The 20,771-nt window shown below is 29.8% G+C and overlaps 1 protein-coding gene across 4 annotated transcripts in view; it reads right to left on the reverse strand.

The window, feature by feature from the left end:
- Positions 1-20,771, reverse strand: part of Cip4 (formin-binding protein 1-like Cip4) — a 450,065-nt gene that overhangs the window by 10,122 nt on the left and 419,172 nt on the right. For 2 of the 4 annotated variants that reach the window (XR_012756958.1, XM_075370229.1), the window contains exons 8-12: positions 11,109-11,236; positions 9,348-9,590; positions 7,052-7,210; positions 6,536-6,675; positions 1,412-1,583 (exon numbers count right to left, since the gene is read on the reverse strand). Coding sequence is in view for 3 of the 4 variants with exons in the window: in XM_075370229.1 (XP_075226344.1) it covers positions 1,423-1,583; positions 6,536-6,675; positions 7,052-7,210; positions 9,348-9,590; positions 11,109-11,236 (831 nt within the window). In the remaining variant the exon portion in view is untranslated. The remainder of the gene's footprint in view (positions 1-1,411; positions 1,584-6,535; positions 6,676-7,051; positions 7,211-9,347; positions 9,591-11,108; positions 11,237-20,771) is intronic. The other 2 variants (XM_075370231.1, XM_075370230.1) reach the window with 2 other exon arrangements.

A 20,771-nucleotide genomic window follows, 5' to 3' on the forward strand; every position in this document is an offset into this window, starting at 1 on the left:
TATGAATTTTTTAACATCTTCACCAGATTATGGCCAAAAAATTCCATGCCTGACCAGGATTTGAACCCGGGACCTCTGGGTGAAAAACTGAGACGTTACCACTCCGCCACGGAGATCGAAGTGGTAACGTTTTAGTTATGTTATTTTACTTCATACATTCCAGTTTCCTGAGATAATTTAGGTGTTATGTAACTCTCAATTCATAAAGAATGATGTTTAGTCTCACCAGAATCCTAATGAATTTATTTCTATTTACTAAGAAATTCTAAAAAAATATTACTATTTCCATTGCTGTTACTACAGACATAAGTATTCTCTTTTATCAATTTTGTCACTATTTTATCAGGGATAATATTCTCATCTACATTCTGACACCCAAAGCAGAGCTCATGTTTATTAGATCTGAAAATGTATCAATCATTTTTGTAAATAGAGAATTATTAACTTACATTTTTACATAAATTTATTGAAAAATAACAACAAAAAAATCATAAATATAAACCAAAAAAAATTAATTTAACAGTGACATGTTTGAAAATGTGTAGAAGAAAACACAGAATACAAATGAATTTTTGTTAATTTGATAGCCAATGCAGGACAAACAACAAATAATTATTACAAAACAATAAATTATACACTACCTAATGGTACTGAGATAAACAATATTCAGTCAGAATACATAATCATAAGTAAGCGAACAGACCCATACAGCAGTTACAATTAATGATACTAAAGCAATTAAACAAAATAATGATACTCACATCTACTATGAACTGATGACACTAGTATATCATAACAGACGATAAAGGCAAAATCAGGAAGAGAAAAAAGAGGGAGATGATCAATAAGGACATTACAGGGTTATCTTGGGTAGTTAGGCAAGGAAGAATAGAAAGGCAAAGTGTTAAAATAATAAACGAGTTTAGAAATGTTTATTATGTTTATATATTGTTGGAAGTATTAACAAGGAGAAAGAAGAAAATATGGAATTGTTAAAAATTCAGAAAACTGATTGCTGTATAAGATGTAATGAACGAAAATGGGGTGAAAGGGTTTAGATCAGTGAAAGAAATATCAATTTGTAGAAAAGTGCTTCAGACAACAATCTTTCATCAACAATTGCTATAGTGAATGATGATTCTGTTGGTGAAGCCAAAAGGATCACTGAATGACAGTCAGCAATTTCTTAGATGTTGCTCGGTCAAAGGTCACTTTGAGAGAGACAATGAATGAAAGAGAAGCTGCCTAGAAGTGTACTATTTGAATTGAATGCTAAAGTCAACTAAAATAGTAATTTAAAGCTTGTGTCTTCAAAATTCAGCAACATATTTAAGAAAAAAAAATCAAGATTAAGTTTTCGGGAGGAAATTGTTTACAAATAAAGTAAATTAAGAATAAAACGAATACCTACAACTGCATATGTTAACATGTCGAATGTATCTGGCACTCGATGTAAGACGTAGGAACAAAGCCTTCTTCCAAATCAGTCGGTCTTCTCACTCTTGTCCATCCATCACCTTGATCCAATTCAATAATCAACAATTCCTCCCCATCCATCATCGGAATTGAACCTTCACTTGTTGCTGAAAAGAAATAAACAAAATATGAAGAATGTGAAGATTAACAAAATAAGTATGATTATAGAAAACTATAAAATGTAGACATACAAAATTATGCCATGACATATACAAGGGTAAGTCAATAAGTAAAGTGAAATTCAAAAATTGATACCAAGTATTATTTTTCAACACAATTTCCTCCTTCTTCTATGCATTTAGTCCATCTTTTTTTTTGAATTCCTTCCTGGAAGAAAGTTTTCGATCTGGTGTGCAGAAAATGTTTCACAGTTTCTATGGTCTCTTCATCAGATCGATAATGATTCCCTCGCAGCTCTTCTTTTAATGGCCCAAAAAAATTAAAATCACTTGGAGCCAGATCTGGACTGTATGGAGTTTGGTCCAGCAGCTCAAAACCGAGATCTTGAAGGCAAAGGACTGTTTTTTGGCCAGATAAGGTTGAGCATTATCCTGAAGCAAAATTATGCCTTTAGAAAGTTTACCACGTCTTTTGGATTTGATTTTTTGCTTCGGTAAATGCAATAGCTCACATAATAGTTGTCACTGTTTACTGTCTGACCTTTAGGTATGAAGTAAATCAAAAGTGAACCTTCCACATCCCAGAATACCATTATCATCATCTTTCCTGCAGACACCTGAGTTTTAAACTTTTTTGCTGTTGGAGATGAAGGATGTTTCCACGCTAAATTTTGTCGCTTACTCTCGGGTTTGAAGTTATAGACCCATATCTCATCAATGGTTATTACTCACTTCAGAAATGAGTCACCCCTTCATCTTCATAATGTTTCAAAAGCTTCTGGGAAATTTTCAAACGATTCTCTTTGTGGATGCTAGTCAATTGACATGGAACCCAACGAGCACAGACTTTTTGAAAGTTTAAAGAATCATGGATGATTGAAAATACTGAGCCATGGCTTATATTCAACTAGCCTCCAATGTCATAAACTGTAATTTGTCGATTACCAAGAATCATTTGTTTAACTGCTTCAATATTGTTGTTAGTCTTTGAAGTGGAAGACCTACCTTGCTGCTGTTCATCACAGAGAGAAATCCTACCATTTTTAAAGCAATCAAACCATTTTTAGATCATGCTCCCAGTCAAAAAACTCTCTCCATATTGCTGCTGCATTTGACAAATAATCTTTGCTGGTTTCACTCTCTTCTGAACTGAGGAAATGTATCACTGCTTACATTCCTTCCTTGGTGCAATCAGACAAAGGAGCACTCATTTTAAACAGACTTTTAAACACAATCACAAATAGCTAACAATGAAACAATACTTTCAATGAACAGCTGATAGAGGTTATGAGTTACAGCAGAACAATTACTGCGGCCATGTGTCTGGGAGGGAAATCAAAATTTTCCTTTATTTTTTGACTTACCCTTGTATTTCAGAGTAAATATAATACATAGGGTGTACAAAAAAGAATATTATGGATTTAATTTGTTATAACACTTCTTGAATGAGGTGTACACGGTTGATTTATGGCTAGAATCAAAGTGCAAAGAGGACAGTTTTAGTTGTGCACATAGACCAGAAATTGATTCCTTATCTTTCCACCTAACAGTGTCACTAGCAAAGATGGCAACTCCTGAACAGAAAGCCTTCTAGGTTTTGGAGTTTGCTTAATCTGAATCTTTAGTTAGAGTTCAACATATGTTCTGTAGAAAGTTCAATTGTAATCCTCCAAGTGAAAATAACATTCGTTGATGGGATGGCATAAATAGTTTGAAACGGATAGACGTCTGGGTAAAGTGAAGAGTATGGGATGACCTAGGACATCTGAAGAAAATATTGAACGTGCCTGGGAGTCTTTTTTGTACAATCCTAAAAAGCCAAGTGCGTATTAACAATGCCATTGATGACAATGTAGAATGTTTTAAGGAAATGCTTATATGTGCATCCATACCATTTACAGCTGTTACAGGCTTTGAAGCCTACAGAGTACACTGTGCATACTGAGTTTGAAATCAAGATGTTACAGCATGAAGATAATGACTGACTTTCTTGATCATATTGTGTTTTGTTATGTATTAACATTTCACCTTGGAGAATTTAACACACATAATATCTATATCTGGCATCAGAAAATCCTCATAAATTCTTACAATGCAGAAGGGAATCCCCAGAATTAAATTTTTTCTGTCCAATATCCTGACGAAAAAGTTTACGCATTATTTTTTTTTAGCTTAAGTAGGCAATACAGAAGTTGCTTTCTAGTGGTTCTCCCAACAACTAGATTGGTTGGCATGGACCTGATGACAGGGCTTGTCATCAGGTCATCAGGGCTTGGTGGCCTCCAAAATCACCTGATCTGACCCATGTGATTTTTTTCTTTGTTGTTTTATAAAATATCTTGTTTGTGTGCTTCTGCTACTTACTGATCTACCTGATTAGAAGCACAGAATTGAATGCTAGTTAAAGTATGGGACAAAGACTCCTATCAATTAGATAAGTAATGCGTGGTAAAAGGTATACATATTGAACACTTGTAGGGAAAAACTGTTGGAATGACTCTTTCATTTTATTTGTGATTAATTACTGTAAGTCAAAGGTAAAAGATATTAAATGGCTTTAATAGCTTTAAAACTACTATATTATATTTTGTACATCTATACACTCACAAATATATATATATATATATTTTTATGCTTATTTTACAATTAAGTATCATAGCAGTATAATAACAAATTATAATCAATAATAAAAATTGTAACATTTACTTCTTTTAATATTTTTAATAAATATGATCACTTTCATAGTGAAAGCAATTTAGATATTTCGTCAGAAATTTCAAATAGAATCTTTTTATGTTAGAATATATATCTATATACATGTTTAATCATAAGATCAACACTTCTCCCATGAGAAAAAATTTATTTTGGTAACTGAAACTCTAGTTTTAACCTCTTACACGGCTATTCAGTCTCTTTCCTTTGTAAGATAATACTTTTTAACTTATTTTTTTATTAGAATAGTCCATTTTTCATCAGAATAATCCTTTATATTTGTTGAATTGCTCCAACTGGAGAAAAACCGACAGGTAAGAAAATTAATTTTGGTTTTAAACACCATTAAATAAAATGTCAATCCCTGTACACCATACTGAAAACCAGTAACTTTTAATAAAAGCTTTTGATCTCTTTTAAACAGTAAATGTACAATTTAAATTTAATTTAACGCAGTTTAACAGTTAAGCTTGACTGATAAAAGAACCCTCAATGAACTGTTTTCTCTGCCATTCTAATGTTAGGAGTTACCCTTTACTATATCTAAAGTTTTACTCTAGAGAGACCTAACACACTGAATTGTGAGGCAAACTTTTATAACAATATTTAGAACTGCTAGGACCTCTATGAATCTTTATTTTATAAAAATCTTATGTTGTAGGTCAAGCATGTATTCATTTGTTTGGACACATTTGCCTTCCATTTTTCATAAAGTTAAGCGACAGTGAAATCTCTGATTTGCCAAATACTAATATATTTTGCAATAACTGAATATTAGGGTTGATATACCCAATACTGAAAAATACTTGCAACCAAAAACTGAATTTTTATTCAGGAATTCTTTGAAAAATATCATACTTTAAAAATACTATAAATAAGGAAAGAAAACACAAATATTTTATAAAAAATAAAAGTATAAAAAACTGTAACAGAAAGAAGAAACAATATAAAAGAAAGATTATAATGATGTTAATATACAAACAACACCAATTTTTATCTTTTTAGTTGTATAAGAAATTAAATACAAGTATAGAAATAAAGTATGATGGAAAAGCAGTAAGGATTAAATTTGTTCATGACAGTACAAAGTAAATTTTAATAACAGACACTCAAGCAAAAAATTACAGTCATTAGTAATGCTACTCTGCCTATTACATTACTATATTTAGGGAAACTGAATTACAAAAAAATAAAAATAAATTAACGGTTAAACATTTTTCTGAAACTCATAAATAATTTACTGGAATACATAATTAAAATTGTTTTATATTTTAGGAACTGATTTAGACAGTACCTGGTTAGGTAAGATCTCACTTTTGGTTATAATGGATACATAATCAAACTTTTAGACTATTTTTTTAGGAGCAGACTATTACAGGAATAGTGTACTTGGACATGTTAGAGAGCTTTGTGTTTCTACAGAATGAAATTTTCCTGTACAAAATCTAATTTTCTAACAGGATGGAGTCCCTCCACATCACTCAGAGGTTGTGTGGACTGTGCTCAGCAACAGGTTCTCAGAAGTCTGAGTAAGTATAAAAGTTCCTATCAATTGGGTACCACAAACTCATACTTTGATGATGGATTTCTTCTTTTGGGGCTACATAAAAAGACATCATTTACCAAGAAAAAATCTAATCACTTGACCACCTGCACCAAAGAATAACAGCAGCTGTGGAAGCGATTCCTACAGACATGATCACCAGAGTGTGGAAAGGTGGATTATCGGTTTGACATCTGCAAGGCTGTAATGGTGAGCATATTGAGACATTAAGAAATAAAAAACTTTAGACTTTGTACTTTCATGTAATAAAGCACACATTTGTAATTCTAAATTTAATAAAGTAAATTTAATGTAAAATGACAGAGTTCTTTTTCAGTCAACAGAAGTATATTAGGCCGATAATATACCTACAGTAATCTGTGTGTAATTAATATCAGAATACAAATATATATTGTTATTTATTTATTTTTAAATAAAACATTCATATTTCTATTTAAGGTTTAAATAACAGAAATGACTGAATAATAGATGACTGAAAGAAATCTGTTAAAACCACTGCTAATGACTAAAATTTTATATAGATTAATAAAAATTTAACCTTGTGAAATAATAACATTGGAAATTAAAATCAACAATTAATAAAACAAACACCATTAAATAAATTAAAAATAAATAAAAATAATTTACGAGTTGAAATATCAAATTTTGTATGCAAAATACTTACCTTCAAATGGATACAATGCTCTACATGTACCGAGAGGTGGAAGGAGTTCAGCATCATAATAGTCAGGAGCAGGAGCATCATCTGAGTCAGGTAGAGAAGTGTGTGATGTTCCAATACCTGATTCCGGACTGTTGGAGCACCTGACACAGAGTGCATATATAGCAACAACTGCATTTATTTATAATATTCCAATATTACTAATAAGTTAAAATTAACTAAAATCTAATTAACCTCTTTGTAACCTAAATCTAATGATGAAATTAATAAGTTGTTCTATATAATCATCAATAAACAAACTGCTTAATACACACTTCTAAAAAAAATAATACATATACGTCAAAAAGAAGCACATAAAAACTAATTTTAGAACCTTCAACACTTGCACACCAGCAACTAGCTGACCATTTTCAATAAGTAACAATATTTTTGTTATGTATTATGCAAATTAAATATTTAAATTTTTTTTCTCAACTGACAACTTAATCATATACAATTTTAAGATAAATAGATTCTGACCCATGCGCTGGTAGTGGTGTTCCTGGTGCAGACTGCTTATGGTTGTGATTATGGTTATTGTGATTATTATGATTGTTCTGATTATGGTTGTTTGATACACTGGAATCTGATGCGGATCGACTTAATGATTCTTCTTCTCCTCCTGAACCACCACTATTTCTAAATTAAAATATGAAAGACATTATCAGAATTGTTACCATATATAATAAAATAGTTCTGATAAATTTGCTGTTAGCCAAATATTTTAATTCCTAGTCTTACAAAACAACAAACAAAATTTTAATTTTTAACAAAATATACATAAAATTACGATTACTTGAGCCTTTATTTGGTGCACTAATCTGAATTTTCAAAAGAAAACCCTTAGAAAAGAACATGATTCTAAATGTCTATGGTGCCATCAGAACAGTTTTTTGAGATTAAATGATGCTGGTTGATTAGTGACAATAATTTATTACTATGACATGTTATAACTGAAAAACTGAATATTATTATTCTATATAAACACCGTCTTTGTTTCTAGCACTGCCAATTCTGAATCAATTCCGACTTTTTAAGTTTCATCCATGTTGATTCTGAAGATGCTTCAGCGATCAGTAAACAAATAATTTTTTTACAGTATCTTTAACACAAATAATTTTTCAACTGAAAAAGCATAATTCAATCTAGTAGAAAATCTAATCTTAAGGTTTGTAAAGAAAACAAATAATTTCTATCATTAAAAATATAAAGAGTTCAATCAACTAGACAAGTCATTGCTATGTAAATAACTTAAATAATAATTTCAGTGTAAGTAGAACTGATGGCAGTCAAAGTTGAGCAACAAAAATAAACTTTACAGCAACTAATGACAATAAATGATATAAAAATATGAAAGTGAATTAAACAAACGGTAATCTATTTTTTATAAATTTATTAATTAATAATATACACAATTCATACCTTCATCATTTAGATAGTAAGCAACATTCAATGTTTGTTGATTATGGAGAAAATCAATGAGTGCAACTCTCCTTGAGTCAAAAAAATTGTTGCAAGAACTTTTCCGGCTGACAAGACAGGTTTTGGCCTTCACTGGGCAGCCTTCATCCTTCCTTCGCCACTCCTTGCTCACCATTTTTGACTCCAAAGTGTAATGATGGACCCACGTCTCATCACATGTAACAATGCATTTCAAAAAATTGTCCTCTTCTTGCCGAAATCGATTCATAAGTCTCTTTCATATCTCCAACCTGACCTGGTTTTGATTTCAGTCAACAACCTTGGAAACCAACGAGCACTAATTTTTCTAAAGCCAAGATGATCAGTGATAATGGATTGAGCACTCCCATACACAATTCTGATGCGTTTATTCAACAGTGAACCAGCGATCACCTTCGATAAGCTGTTGAACGGCACAGATGTTGTCAGCTAAGAGATTTGACCTTGGACGTCGATCATGACTTTTGTTTTCTACACTTTCTCACCTGCCCTTAAACTGTCTGATACATGTATACAATCTGTTCTGGGAAAGTGTAGCATTCCCAAACTGTACCTTTAAATGAGTAAAATTTCTGCAGGTTTAACAACTTCAATACTTAAAAACTTTATGATTACATTTTGTACAACAGATGATGGAATCATCTAGTCATGGTTATTCTGATGACAGAATCAGGGCGGAGGAGCTAACCAAGCTGGTTCCTCCTCTTTCTCTTTTTTCCTGTTTAGCCTCCAGGAATTACTGTTCATGTATTACTTAAGAGGATGATATGTATGAGTGTATCTTGATATGAGTGAAGTGCAGTCTTGTATAGTCTCAGTTTGACCATTCCTGAGATGTGTGGTTAATTGAAACCCAATCACCAAAGAACACTGGTATCCACTATCTAGTATTCAAATCCATATAAAAGTTGGTTCCTCCTTTCTAACACACTGAACATTAACCCCTCACACCACCATCCAGCTCTGAACTGCTTGCTGTGTAGAACAGCGAAATTACCATTTAAATTTGATTCACCCTCACAAATAAATAAAAATAGAAACAAGTTGATTTTTATAACACAATAAAGAAAAATTAACATTAATTCTGCAAACAGTTTTCACTAAAATGTATTCCCTCACACAGAGAATAAATCTTTGTAAACAAGGCAATCAAGATTAAAAATGCATCATCACAAGTAACAAACTAAAAAATCTGATAGTCTTAATACACATCCATTTTTTTTAATGGATGAAGAGATTAACCAAGAAAAAAAATGTATTTTTTCACATCCTAGAGAAAAAGAAACAAAAAATAAAGTACAAGTTCCACACGTACCTATGTTTTCTTTGTAGCCCATTAACATTATTATGTGTGCTATGAGTAACTTGTGCTTGCAAATGCCTTCTTCCAGCAGGACTTCCACCTTCAACATCATCCAAAAATCCTTGGTATTTTTGTAGCTCTGTTCTTAATTTGTCCAATTTGTGCCCGCTCTCATTAAGTTGACCTTCTATCGTCATTGGATCACCCATCGTTGGATTCGATTCATAAACAACTTTCATTTTCATTAATCCATCCCTGAAAAAATAATCATATTTCTATTTCTCAACACAGGCTTTATTTTTACGATTTAACGTCTAATTTTAGAAATTAAAACTTCACTAAAAATGTAAAGATTGTAATAATTATTCAATATTACAGTAGACCAACCCTCTCTAAATCTATGATCACTTACTTATAACAACCAGCATAAAATACTCCCATTAATTTATTAAAAAAAATAAATAAATAACTAATTTAACAGACTGTAAAAGAAAAGCATTATAACTATTTACTTAGGTATCCTTGAAAAATTGGTACAACATTTTTCTATTATCTTTGTTCCCTTGACCAAACCCTCTTCTTCAGACTGAATCTTTTACAAACTGATGTTGTTTTAACAGTTTCGATTTCATTGTATGTTGTACTCCCAAGTACTTTTTTAACATGACTGAAAACATTATATATTTTAAAAATATCAGTTTTCTGATCTACTTAGTGAACCTAATTTATAATATTTATTTCAACATTACAAGTCAAAGACTTCTATTACAATGCTTCTATGTTGTTTTGTATGCAACATTTATTACACATTACATAAAATTCACTGTAATCATTAATTCTATTCAAATAAATTACTGATGAAATTAAGAAATTTGTACAACTTAAAATGGCAAAAAAAAGAAACCAATTAGCTCTTCAAAAAATGCGAGGAAGGCAATTTACATTAACAGAAATTTACATTAATTTTAAAAGATCTATTAGTTTTTAATTGCAATCAACTCAATCTCTTAACATTAGGTAACTAATTTTGCAAAGGCTTTGTCAGTAATTCTACATGAAAGCAATTAATTATAAAGTGAAATTGAAGACGTGAAATCAAAAATGGCTATTTATTACATTTGGAAGGTGAGTTAGATAATAAAAAATTAAAATACTACATGAAGGTATAAGTGCAGATTTTTAAGCCACTAAAAAACTATCCTAACATAAGCCAAAGTAATAGAAGAAGATGAACACATTTAACTGATATTTACTGGCAATGAAATAGTCCTCTACGTAAACGTCATTGAAGATACATATAGTCAAACAAGAAAAACAAGTGCCTGGTCTTCAGGCCACGATGTACCATACGACTAATTTTACCCAATATTGAGTAATACAGAACCTAGCTGTTTTATTATATTGAATTTTAATTTCATGTAAAAAATACCAAGGGAAGATCTTCCTGCAGTATTGTCTGTAACAATATAACTGTACATGCTGAAAGGCTTGGTTTACAACCTCCCAGTTTATGAAAACTTCCCAAGAACCAATTAAGTTGTTACAATAATAGTCTACTGTATTTTTCCAAAATTCATGTAACTGATAATAAATTATAATTCTATCAATACCCTTTTAAATTAAATTTCTTGTATATAATTTAAAACAAAATACATAAATAATTTATTTTGTAATGGATAAAAAAATTAAACTATGATTAATGAGAAGTTTTGATTACTAACTTTTTTATTGTAAATAATTTATAAGGAAGAAAATAATTAATATTTTACAAACCTTGCAGCAGTCTCTTGTTGAATTTTTGCAGTTATTTCTTCTACTTTCATTTGTAATTTCTTCTTTCTCTGGTTTGGTGGTAAATCACTGAAGTCCTCCTTGTTATCACCATACGAAGAAAGATTGTTCTGAAATTAAAATAACATTGTTATATGAAAATGTATGAAAAAAGAAAAATGAATAAACGTATGTAAATTAAAAATAAGCATTCTCAAGAATACTAAATTATTAAAAAAAAAGAAGATTTATAATTTCATTATGTGCAGTTTTACTTTTAATAAACTGAAAACGTGCATACATATATTTATACATAAATGTAAGAGCATGTGAACACATATACAAAATACTATCTTTTATCCACAAACTGACACTATCAGGTTCTTTTAGATTAGTTCCACTGATTCACATATTTGAAGTCACTTTCCATTAACTCATTATCAGTGAGAAAAACACTTTCTTATCAGAAAATATTCTTTATTTAGCACTGAAAATCTCTTTCAGAACAATTTACTCAGAACCAAAGATTTAAGCAAAACCAAAGATAATAAAAAATACAGAGAAAAGGATATACATTTTATGAAAAAAGGACTTTTGTTTTTATTAAGACAATACAATACAATGGAAATAAAACAGATAATTATTTTAACTACAGTAAGTTTCTGAAAAATATCAATCAATAACCTGTATAAGTAAACAGTAATAGTTACTTTAATTAATCTAGAAAAGAGTAAACAGAGGCTAATTAATTTTTTCTAAAACTAATACAACCTTGCTCTTTTTTCTTAATTTTTCAAAAATGTAATTAGCATATTTCCTTCAGATAGGTTTTATAGTTCAGAAATAATACACAACACACTTGGCAGAACGCATATGTTGGTTTTTAATATTTGACCAAGAATCAGGAAGTTGCATGGCAAAATCCATATATTTATCAAGGTGAGTGGCAAAATTAAGAACTAATTACAAAAAAAAAAAAATCAGCACCAATTAATCAGACCATATGTGTGGTATATATCTCTAATTAGTTCACTAAATAGCTATCAGTCTTTTTTTCAGTAGCATATTTTTATTTACAACAACAGTGAATAATGCTGGATGCAACAATAAACAGTATGTCATTTGTGAAGTTAGGTCTACAATTTGATTTCTTAATGTAAAAAAGTAATAATTCTGTTAAAATTCCAATACGAATTGTATAAAATTTATGAGCTTATAGCAAAATCTAAAGAAATATAATGCAACAATTAAAAATTTTGCTTGAAGACAAAATGCTTGAGAAAATTGATTCGTTAATTAGTACTACTGACTGGACATAAAATTGTAAAAATTGGACAACTTTATATTCCTTCTAAATGTTAATTATAATTAATTGGAGGAGTAATTAAATTCACATCATGGGTGTTAGGAGAGTTTAAACAACAGGGACTGGAAGCATCGACCTAAACCTGTTTGGAAACCACCTGATATCTGAAAAAAATTCTAACTCCACCGTTATAACTGTAAAGAACCACAGTAATTGTAAGCTAACTGAGTTCGTAAAGATTAAGTTAAAAAATAAAATGCAGAGTTTATTTTTGTGAATTTCAATATTTTACTGGGAACAGTGTGTGAGTATTTTTGTTTTGTATGAACTGCTTACTTTCCTTTATTTCCCTAATCTTAGTATCATTCCTATATATTTCTGAATCCAGTAAAACCACTCTTACCATACAGAGATAAATTAGCATCCATTTCTACATGCTGATGTTGATATATTTAAGGTGTACTGAAAAAGGGCTTAGATTATTTGGAGTTGAAGTTGTAAATGTATAACATTATTTGTGAATAATTTATTAACATGTATTTATTTTACAAACAGGCCATTTAAATTAAGTCAAAATTGAATAATAACAGCCCATAATAATAACTGTCATATATGTATATATATAAAACACATAAAATTAAAATTTTGCTATTTAATTATCTAATAACTAATTTACGATTGATCAATAACATAAGTAAAAATTATAATTTATAGATATTTATTTTTTAAAATAATAAACTGCACATTTACAATTTAATAAAATAAACTAATGCAATAAAGGAATGCAAACTATAAAAAATAACTTTTATAAACATTAGCAAGCAAAGTTAGCAGAAGAAATAAACATAAAATGAAACAGCATGACAAAAGTAAAAGATTGAGATTAGAAGAAAAGAATTATTTACAAAATTGAATTTAAAAAAAAAAATAATAGTAATAATAATGTTTCAATAAAGACTGTATCCTTTTATAAGGTATTACTTACTACATTACAAAAAAGAGTTTAAGGAAACAATTTTTCTAAACAAATCAAAATTATTTTATTACTTAATATACTTGATAATATTTATTATACGTCAAGGGGATTTTGTCCTCTTAATAAATCAAATATTTCATAAATTTAGTAAATATAACACTTAAGAACATTAGTCGCAGTAAGACTTAATGTTAACAAATGTACAGCTTCTCTGAACATAATCTTGATAAATCTTAAGAAATATAATATCAGACAATGCAATATTGATATAATTAATGTAATATTACCCTACGATGTATGACTAAATTACATACAATTCTCAATGTACTAAGAATGTGCAAAGACAATACTATGAAACAGCTGTCAACAAATTAAATCAACAGAAGTTATTGTATTTCAAAATTATACCATTAAAGCAATTACAACAAAAAAAAAAAATGGAAAAACATACTTATTAAAATTTTATTTACTTATTTTAAAAAAGCCAGGTCTACAGTTGTGATAACTTTCATTTATTATGGTTAAGAGTACAGAAACAGATACATTTAAAAATATTTGAGTGATATACTTTTATCAGTTATTTACAACAGCTTAATATTTCCAAATTCTACAAGATGACATGAAAGACTAATTCCTGACTTAAGAAACAACCAGTTGGTACAGGAGAAAAGGAATATATATATATATATATATCACCAATTTATTATTTGTAGAATAATTTTTTCTCATTAATTTCTGATCCAATCATGCACAATGTTTCTAATTTGCAGTAAAAAAATTTATTTTGACAAAACATTTAAAAATCCTTTTTTTTCTCAATAAAATTTACAATTTTATTTTTAAATCAATTTGCATTTCCATCGGAATGACCAACATTCCATAAATTCATTAAACAAGGTCAATAAACAAAAAAAAAAAAAACCATTTGCACGATTAATAAATAAAAATCTTGTAACTTAACTTAATCATAACACATGGTACTACTATTGTCTGAACTTTGAGAATTATCACTAGACAGTCTGACCTCTTCAGTCAAAGATATGTGTTTAATGAAAGGGTGTCGGTAAGGACAGAATAATAATGGCTTTAAGAAGTTTATATCATTGTTTTTCCAATAACTTTCTTACAAGACATATCCATCCAGACACACCTCAGAAAAATTGGGCCATCTATCAAATACCATCCATTCAAGAAAGAGGACAATTATTAGAACACTGTACTGCATAGATGAGAAAAATATTACAGTTCAATTTATTCTTACAAAACATCCATGAACTAACTATGAATTAATTTTTTGCTTTGACCATAGTTGAAGAAAAAGTACTTTATTAGCCCATAGAATTACACAAGGATCTTGTTTTTTTTTTATCCAGGAGTTGCATAAAAAGCCAACCAGTGGCTAAAGAACCAATCAGGTAAAGCAAAGTTAACAAACAGATGATTAGGATGACGGATTCTAGATTGGCTTAGTTTTGGGTTCAATTTCCAAACTCTGGAATTTTTCATTACTTCATCCAACTCATCTTCCTTTAAAGTGCATTCAAAACCATGTGCGAGATCAAAATATAAATAAAATATTCCTAAAATCTAAAATGGCCAGAGGAAATTTTAGAAATATACATTTTTATTATTGATGCATAAACATATCACTTTTTAACTTTTGTTAAAATATTAGTACTGTACAAGATTAGATACTGTAATGAGGATAACATAAAACTATAGTTTATCATAAACAGTTTAATGTTTTGTAACTTAAAATATAAAACATTATTTTTTTCAGATATCATTTTTAACTTTTTCATAAAATGTTTAATATGTTTCAGTTAAACGAACATATCATAAACTAAAGAGAAAAAAATCAAGACTAATTTATGAAAGAATAATCTCAATAATTTCAGCGCAGGAGGTTTATAATGAAATCGATAATGAAGTTAAATGATGACAGTGTTCTTTCTAATGATTGGTAAATACTAATCCAAAAGTGCTTTTTTATATAGAAACAAAGAGCATATTACCAAAGGAACATAGTCCATACACACATTACGTGGAAACTATCCTATATTCTTTAACTTCAGCAATCTAAGGAAATCAATAGAAAGAACAAGGTTTTTATAAAAACAATTTTTCCTTTATTTTATTGTTTGGCATTTTTAGTCTAATTAAATTTTTTTTTTGTGATTCTTTTTGGATGTAAGGTAATAATTTAGTGTTTACTGTTACACTTTACCAGGTTATAACATTCATAATTTTTTTTATTTGAATAACCATGCCAAATACATTACCAAAAGTTTAAAATTAAATCCAGTCAACTACTTTTTATCAAGAAACACTCTTATTAAAGTTAGCAACTGCTACAGCATTCTGTTTGAACAGTTCATAATTCAGATGTAGAAGTCTAAAATAGTTTCTTAGATGGTCCGGTAGGAGGAACAGCAAACTTGACTGGATTAGATATTTAAGTATTGACAGTTAAATATAAAATCCTTATCAATAATGTTCCTTCCTACCCTAGAGAAATATAGCCTAATCTTCTAAGGAGCTGAGAGTAGGATGTAAAACTAATCCCAGGAGGAATCTTGAAGTTATATTCTGGGTGGGGGAGGTCATGATCCTTCTATGGTAAATTTTCTTTTCTCATAAGCCCCCACTTTTAACATCAATGATCTCTTCTCCTTATATTAAGCTATGGGGATGTTAGTAAGAACCCACTATGTTGTGGATGATAACTTATGGGCTGTGTGACTTGTACAGTAATCCTTATTGAGACCTTTTCTTTTTCCTGTTTAGCCTCTGGGAATTACCATTCAGGATGAATGAGGATGATATGAATGAATGTAAATAAAGTAGAGTCTTGTAATAAAGTATACTCTCAGTTCAACCATTCCTGAGATGTGTGGTTAATTGAAATTCAACCACCAAAGAACACCGGTATCCATGATCTAGTATTCAAATCTGTATAAAAGTAACGCTGGAACTCTCAACTTTCAAATCAGCTGATTTGGAAAGATGCATTCACCACTAGACCCAGTGGTAGATAAGGAACCCGGTGGGTTCCTTATTGAGACCTGGTAGGGGCCAGCTGTCTGTAGGCCTATTTGGGCACTGTTTCCTGCTAAGTGGCTGCAAGATAAGAGACAAGTAGCTGAAGAACCCACCATCCTAACACCTCCTATTATTCATATACAATGCAAGACAAAAAACATTATTACGAAATACTATGATTTCAGATACCCCTCTGGAATAGGAGAGGTGTATATATATTAATGTATCTGAAGTTTCAAGCCTGAGACATTCCATATATATAATTTACATTTGTAAATGTAAATATACCTTACAAGAAAATAATGACATAGTTACTCACATAATTTACATTTGTAAATGTAAATGCACCTTACAAGAAAATAATGGCATCATAGTTACTCAAATAAAAAAAAAGTACAAGGCATATTCATAAAGTAAGGCTTATATTTAAATATAAGCAGGTCTGAATACAATTTCATGCAAGCAGGGCCATCTATCAACTATTTACGAAGCCAGGGCAGTTGTTGTTTTGAATCAGTAGTCGTTTGCCTGCCAGTGAATGCAGATCACAATGTCATCATCGCAATCGTTTCTCCCGCCAGTTCTGAAGTGCGTGCTGTGATTTTATTTTTGTGTTCAAAAGGATCTTTAGCTGCTGAAATTCATCAGATCTTGTGTATAGTATATGTACCTACACTAATGAATGAAGGAAAGATTAGATAATGATGTCGAGACTTTAAAAATGGTCACACAAATGTGTATGACAAAGAGCAGAGTGGCAAGCCCAGTATTCAGACTGATGAAATCATTGAACAAGTGAACCGAAAACTATGATGTGGTTGGTGACTGATGATTAGTGCTCTGGCTGATGAATTTCCATATGTTAAATGCACCTCTACCTACACGATTATCGCAGAAAAGCTCGGATATCACAAATTGTATGCAAGGTGGGTACTGAAAGTGCTCTTCGATAAACACAAAGAGCAAAGAATGCGCAGTGAAAGAGTTTTTTTGGACCGCTATTGACAAAATGGAAATGATTTATTTTCCCACATTTTACAGGCAATGAGACATGGATATCCTACACCAACACAGAATTGAAACGACAGTCAATGCAGCAGCGCCATTCAAGTTCCCCAAAACCGAAAAAGTTTAAGCAATTTCCGTACTTGAGTCGAAAAGTGTTGGCTACTGTTTTCTGGGACGAAAAGGGCATAATTTTGGTTGATTTCATGGAACGTGGATCAACAATTACAGCTGACGTGTACTGCAAAATGCTCAACAAACTGAGACCTGCGATCCACAATTAACGATACAGGACACTGTCATCCGGCATAGTCCTCCTCCATGGCAATGCATGTCCTCACAGTGCTGCCTTAACCAAGAAGAAAATTCAAGATTTTTATTGGGAACTTTGTGACCACCCTCCATATAGTCCCAACCTTGCACTTAGCAACTACTTTCTCTTCTTGCATTTGAAAAAGTGATTTGATGGATAACAGTTTGAAAACGTTGAGGAATTAAAGACTGCTATTGTCAACTGATTCAATTCCCAGGTGGTGAAAGTCTATGCAGAGGAGTTAAAGAAACTGGTGCAGCGTTACAAAACGTGCTTAGAACTGAATGGTGATTATGTAGAAAAGGGAAGTAGATATGTAGTGAACTAAAACTATGGGTAAAAATCTTTTCCCAGTTAATTTTTTTAATGTCCAAACGGCCCTAACTTTATAAATATGCCTTGTAGTTATGAATATTATAAGTGAGTAAACTGTAATAAAAAACACTAAGTTATTACCCAACATCCAAAAATAGATCACAAACATTGTTTTAAAAAACAATCTATAAATGTTCAACGGAATTTAAATTTTTATTAAAAATATAATTTATGGTGAGCAATAACTAAATAACCTACTAAAAAATAAATAACAGTAATAATAAAAACCATAAATCTCAATAAAGAAATATTGCTAAAAATCACAAAATATTTCTTTAGTTTATATAACAAAAATTTGTTTAAATAAACTAAAAAATAATAAGCATAAAAATAACAAAGTACAATGAAAAAAAATAATAACTACAAAAAGCACATTCAAAAGCAACACTGCAAACATACCTTGAGAGAATTGCACACATCGTATAGCTTCTGTACGATTGAATGCATGAACAAACAATAAAGCCATACAATAATTACACACCCAATCTCACATACAAAACACACAATTCATACTTAATTAATATAGCATATAATAAAAATAACATTAAAACTGAATGAGATAAATTTACCAAGCACACAACATTAAACTAATGTAAAAAATATATTGTTCATATTAACAGGAGAACTGTATTATTTTAATCTTTATACAATGAAATTTTAAAGAAATAAAATGAATAAAACAGTTGAAAATATCATTCCAAGAGCAGATTAAGATAAATTATCCTCAAGTAAGGAAAATTTCTCAGCTAGCAACAACCAAATTCAATTAATACCTTGTAATCATGAGTTAAGGAATGTATTGTCATAGATAGGTATTCTCTGTAATAAAAAAAATTAATCTGAAAATTTTAAATATAGACAAAGTAAAAAAACATCCATGTTGAGAGAACCTTTATTAAAAAGTTTGGTACAGATTTATACAATGGACTTTTTTAATTAATTTATGATAATTAGACACCAACTGCCAAATGCAACTATAAAAAAACCACATCACCAAATGGTTTTCACGACTGGCTCTTCAGTACTTTCTTGTGTACTTATATATAAGTAAAAAATAAATATATATCTTTATAACATCCTTTATTTTCCAATATATATCACCTTGATTTTTATTCCCTGATACGTTCCAATTGTGAATTATCATGACCTGCTTGTTATTATTAGATTCAAACTCATATAATTAGTGAAAAATCATATTTTCAAATCCAAATCTCAGTTCAAAGTAAAAGTTAGCATCACAACTCAAAAACAACAACTATAAAGTTGCTACTTTAATATAATAAGTAATTTACATTACATTATATTCAAAAACGTTAAATTCTGCATACCATTATCAGTATGCTGAATAAAACATATGAACAATGTACACATACAAAGTCCAATTGTCACACAGCAACAAATTTTAATAATAAATAAAAATACTTCGTTGAATTACATACATGTTGAAATTGAAAAAATCCCTACAAATCTATACTTAAAATACAAAAGATTCAGAAACATAATTATTGAATACAAAGCTCTCCTGTCAATATCTTAAAATTAGCTTATAAGTGAAAGAACCACCAGACACAGCTTGTAAGTGCATACAAAACAAATTTTACAACACATAAATGATTGCTGAAATATTCTGTAATAAATTATATTTAACTTAATTAACATACATATATTATATTAACCCCTGAATTTAAATTCAGTTTATAAAAACTGTATAAAACTTAAAAAATTTGTGAATCAAATTATTCAAGTCATTAATTTAAAAAATTTAGAATTTATGTTCCAGAAAGTATAAATAAATAAGTGAAAATACATAAATGAAAACTGATCAACAATGCACAATACTGAATTAGTGTTTAGATCATTCTGTAAGATATAATGCATATCAGGTACTGTGAACTGTCCTGTTGTTAGGGAAGAAGTTTTCTGTGAATTTTAGTTTGAGCATGATTGGTTTGTCATTGAAGTAATGCTATACTTATTTACAACAGAGGAATACACTGATATGGTATTTTTGGATGTGTGTAATGGTAATGCTACAGCTGCTGCAGTAGAATATGAAATACGTTTTACGAATCACAGGATTCCAGATCCCAGTATAATTAACACGACCTTGCACAATCTTCAGGAAACAAGTTCACTACCTACTATTTGTACCAGCTATGAATCATCTACCCCAACACGACACTGTTACTGATAAAATTATTATCGATGCAGTTTTATTCTTCCAGTCAAAACCATAAAGAAATCACTAATTCTGCCCCTTATTTAACATTCTAGAGATCTCAGTACGACCTCGTTTCATCAGGGTAGCTGAAATCAAGTAAAATCTTTCACTAGCCATAACTTGCAAACAAAGCATTTTAGAATATATGTTTATTATGAACTTTTTCCATTATCTTCACAAGAAGAATAAGATATGAAAGTCCTGGAAGAACTTTGTTATATATCCTGTATGTATATATATATATATATAATTTTTTTTTTACTGCAACTAATCTTTTTAAGTTTTATACTATTTCTCTGTACTGTTAAATTATATTTAATTTCTATTAGATAAACTGCCTAGTACAGAATAATGAGATAAGACATATATTATGTTAAGTTTTCATGAAAGTACTTTTATGAGATCCTGCATCATCGGTCATGACTGAA

The sequence above is a fragment of the Lycorma delicatula genome, chromosome 7 (assembly GCF_047948215.1).
Source record: "Lycorma delicatula isolate Av1 chromosome 7, ASM4794821v1, whole genome shotgun sequence".
Classification (NCBI taxonomy): Eukaryota; Metazoa; Arthropoda; class Insecta; order Hemiptera; family Fulgoridae; genus Lycorma; species Lycorma delicatula.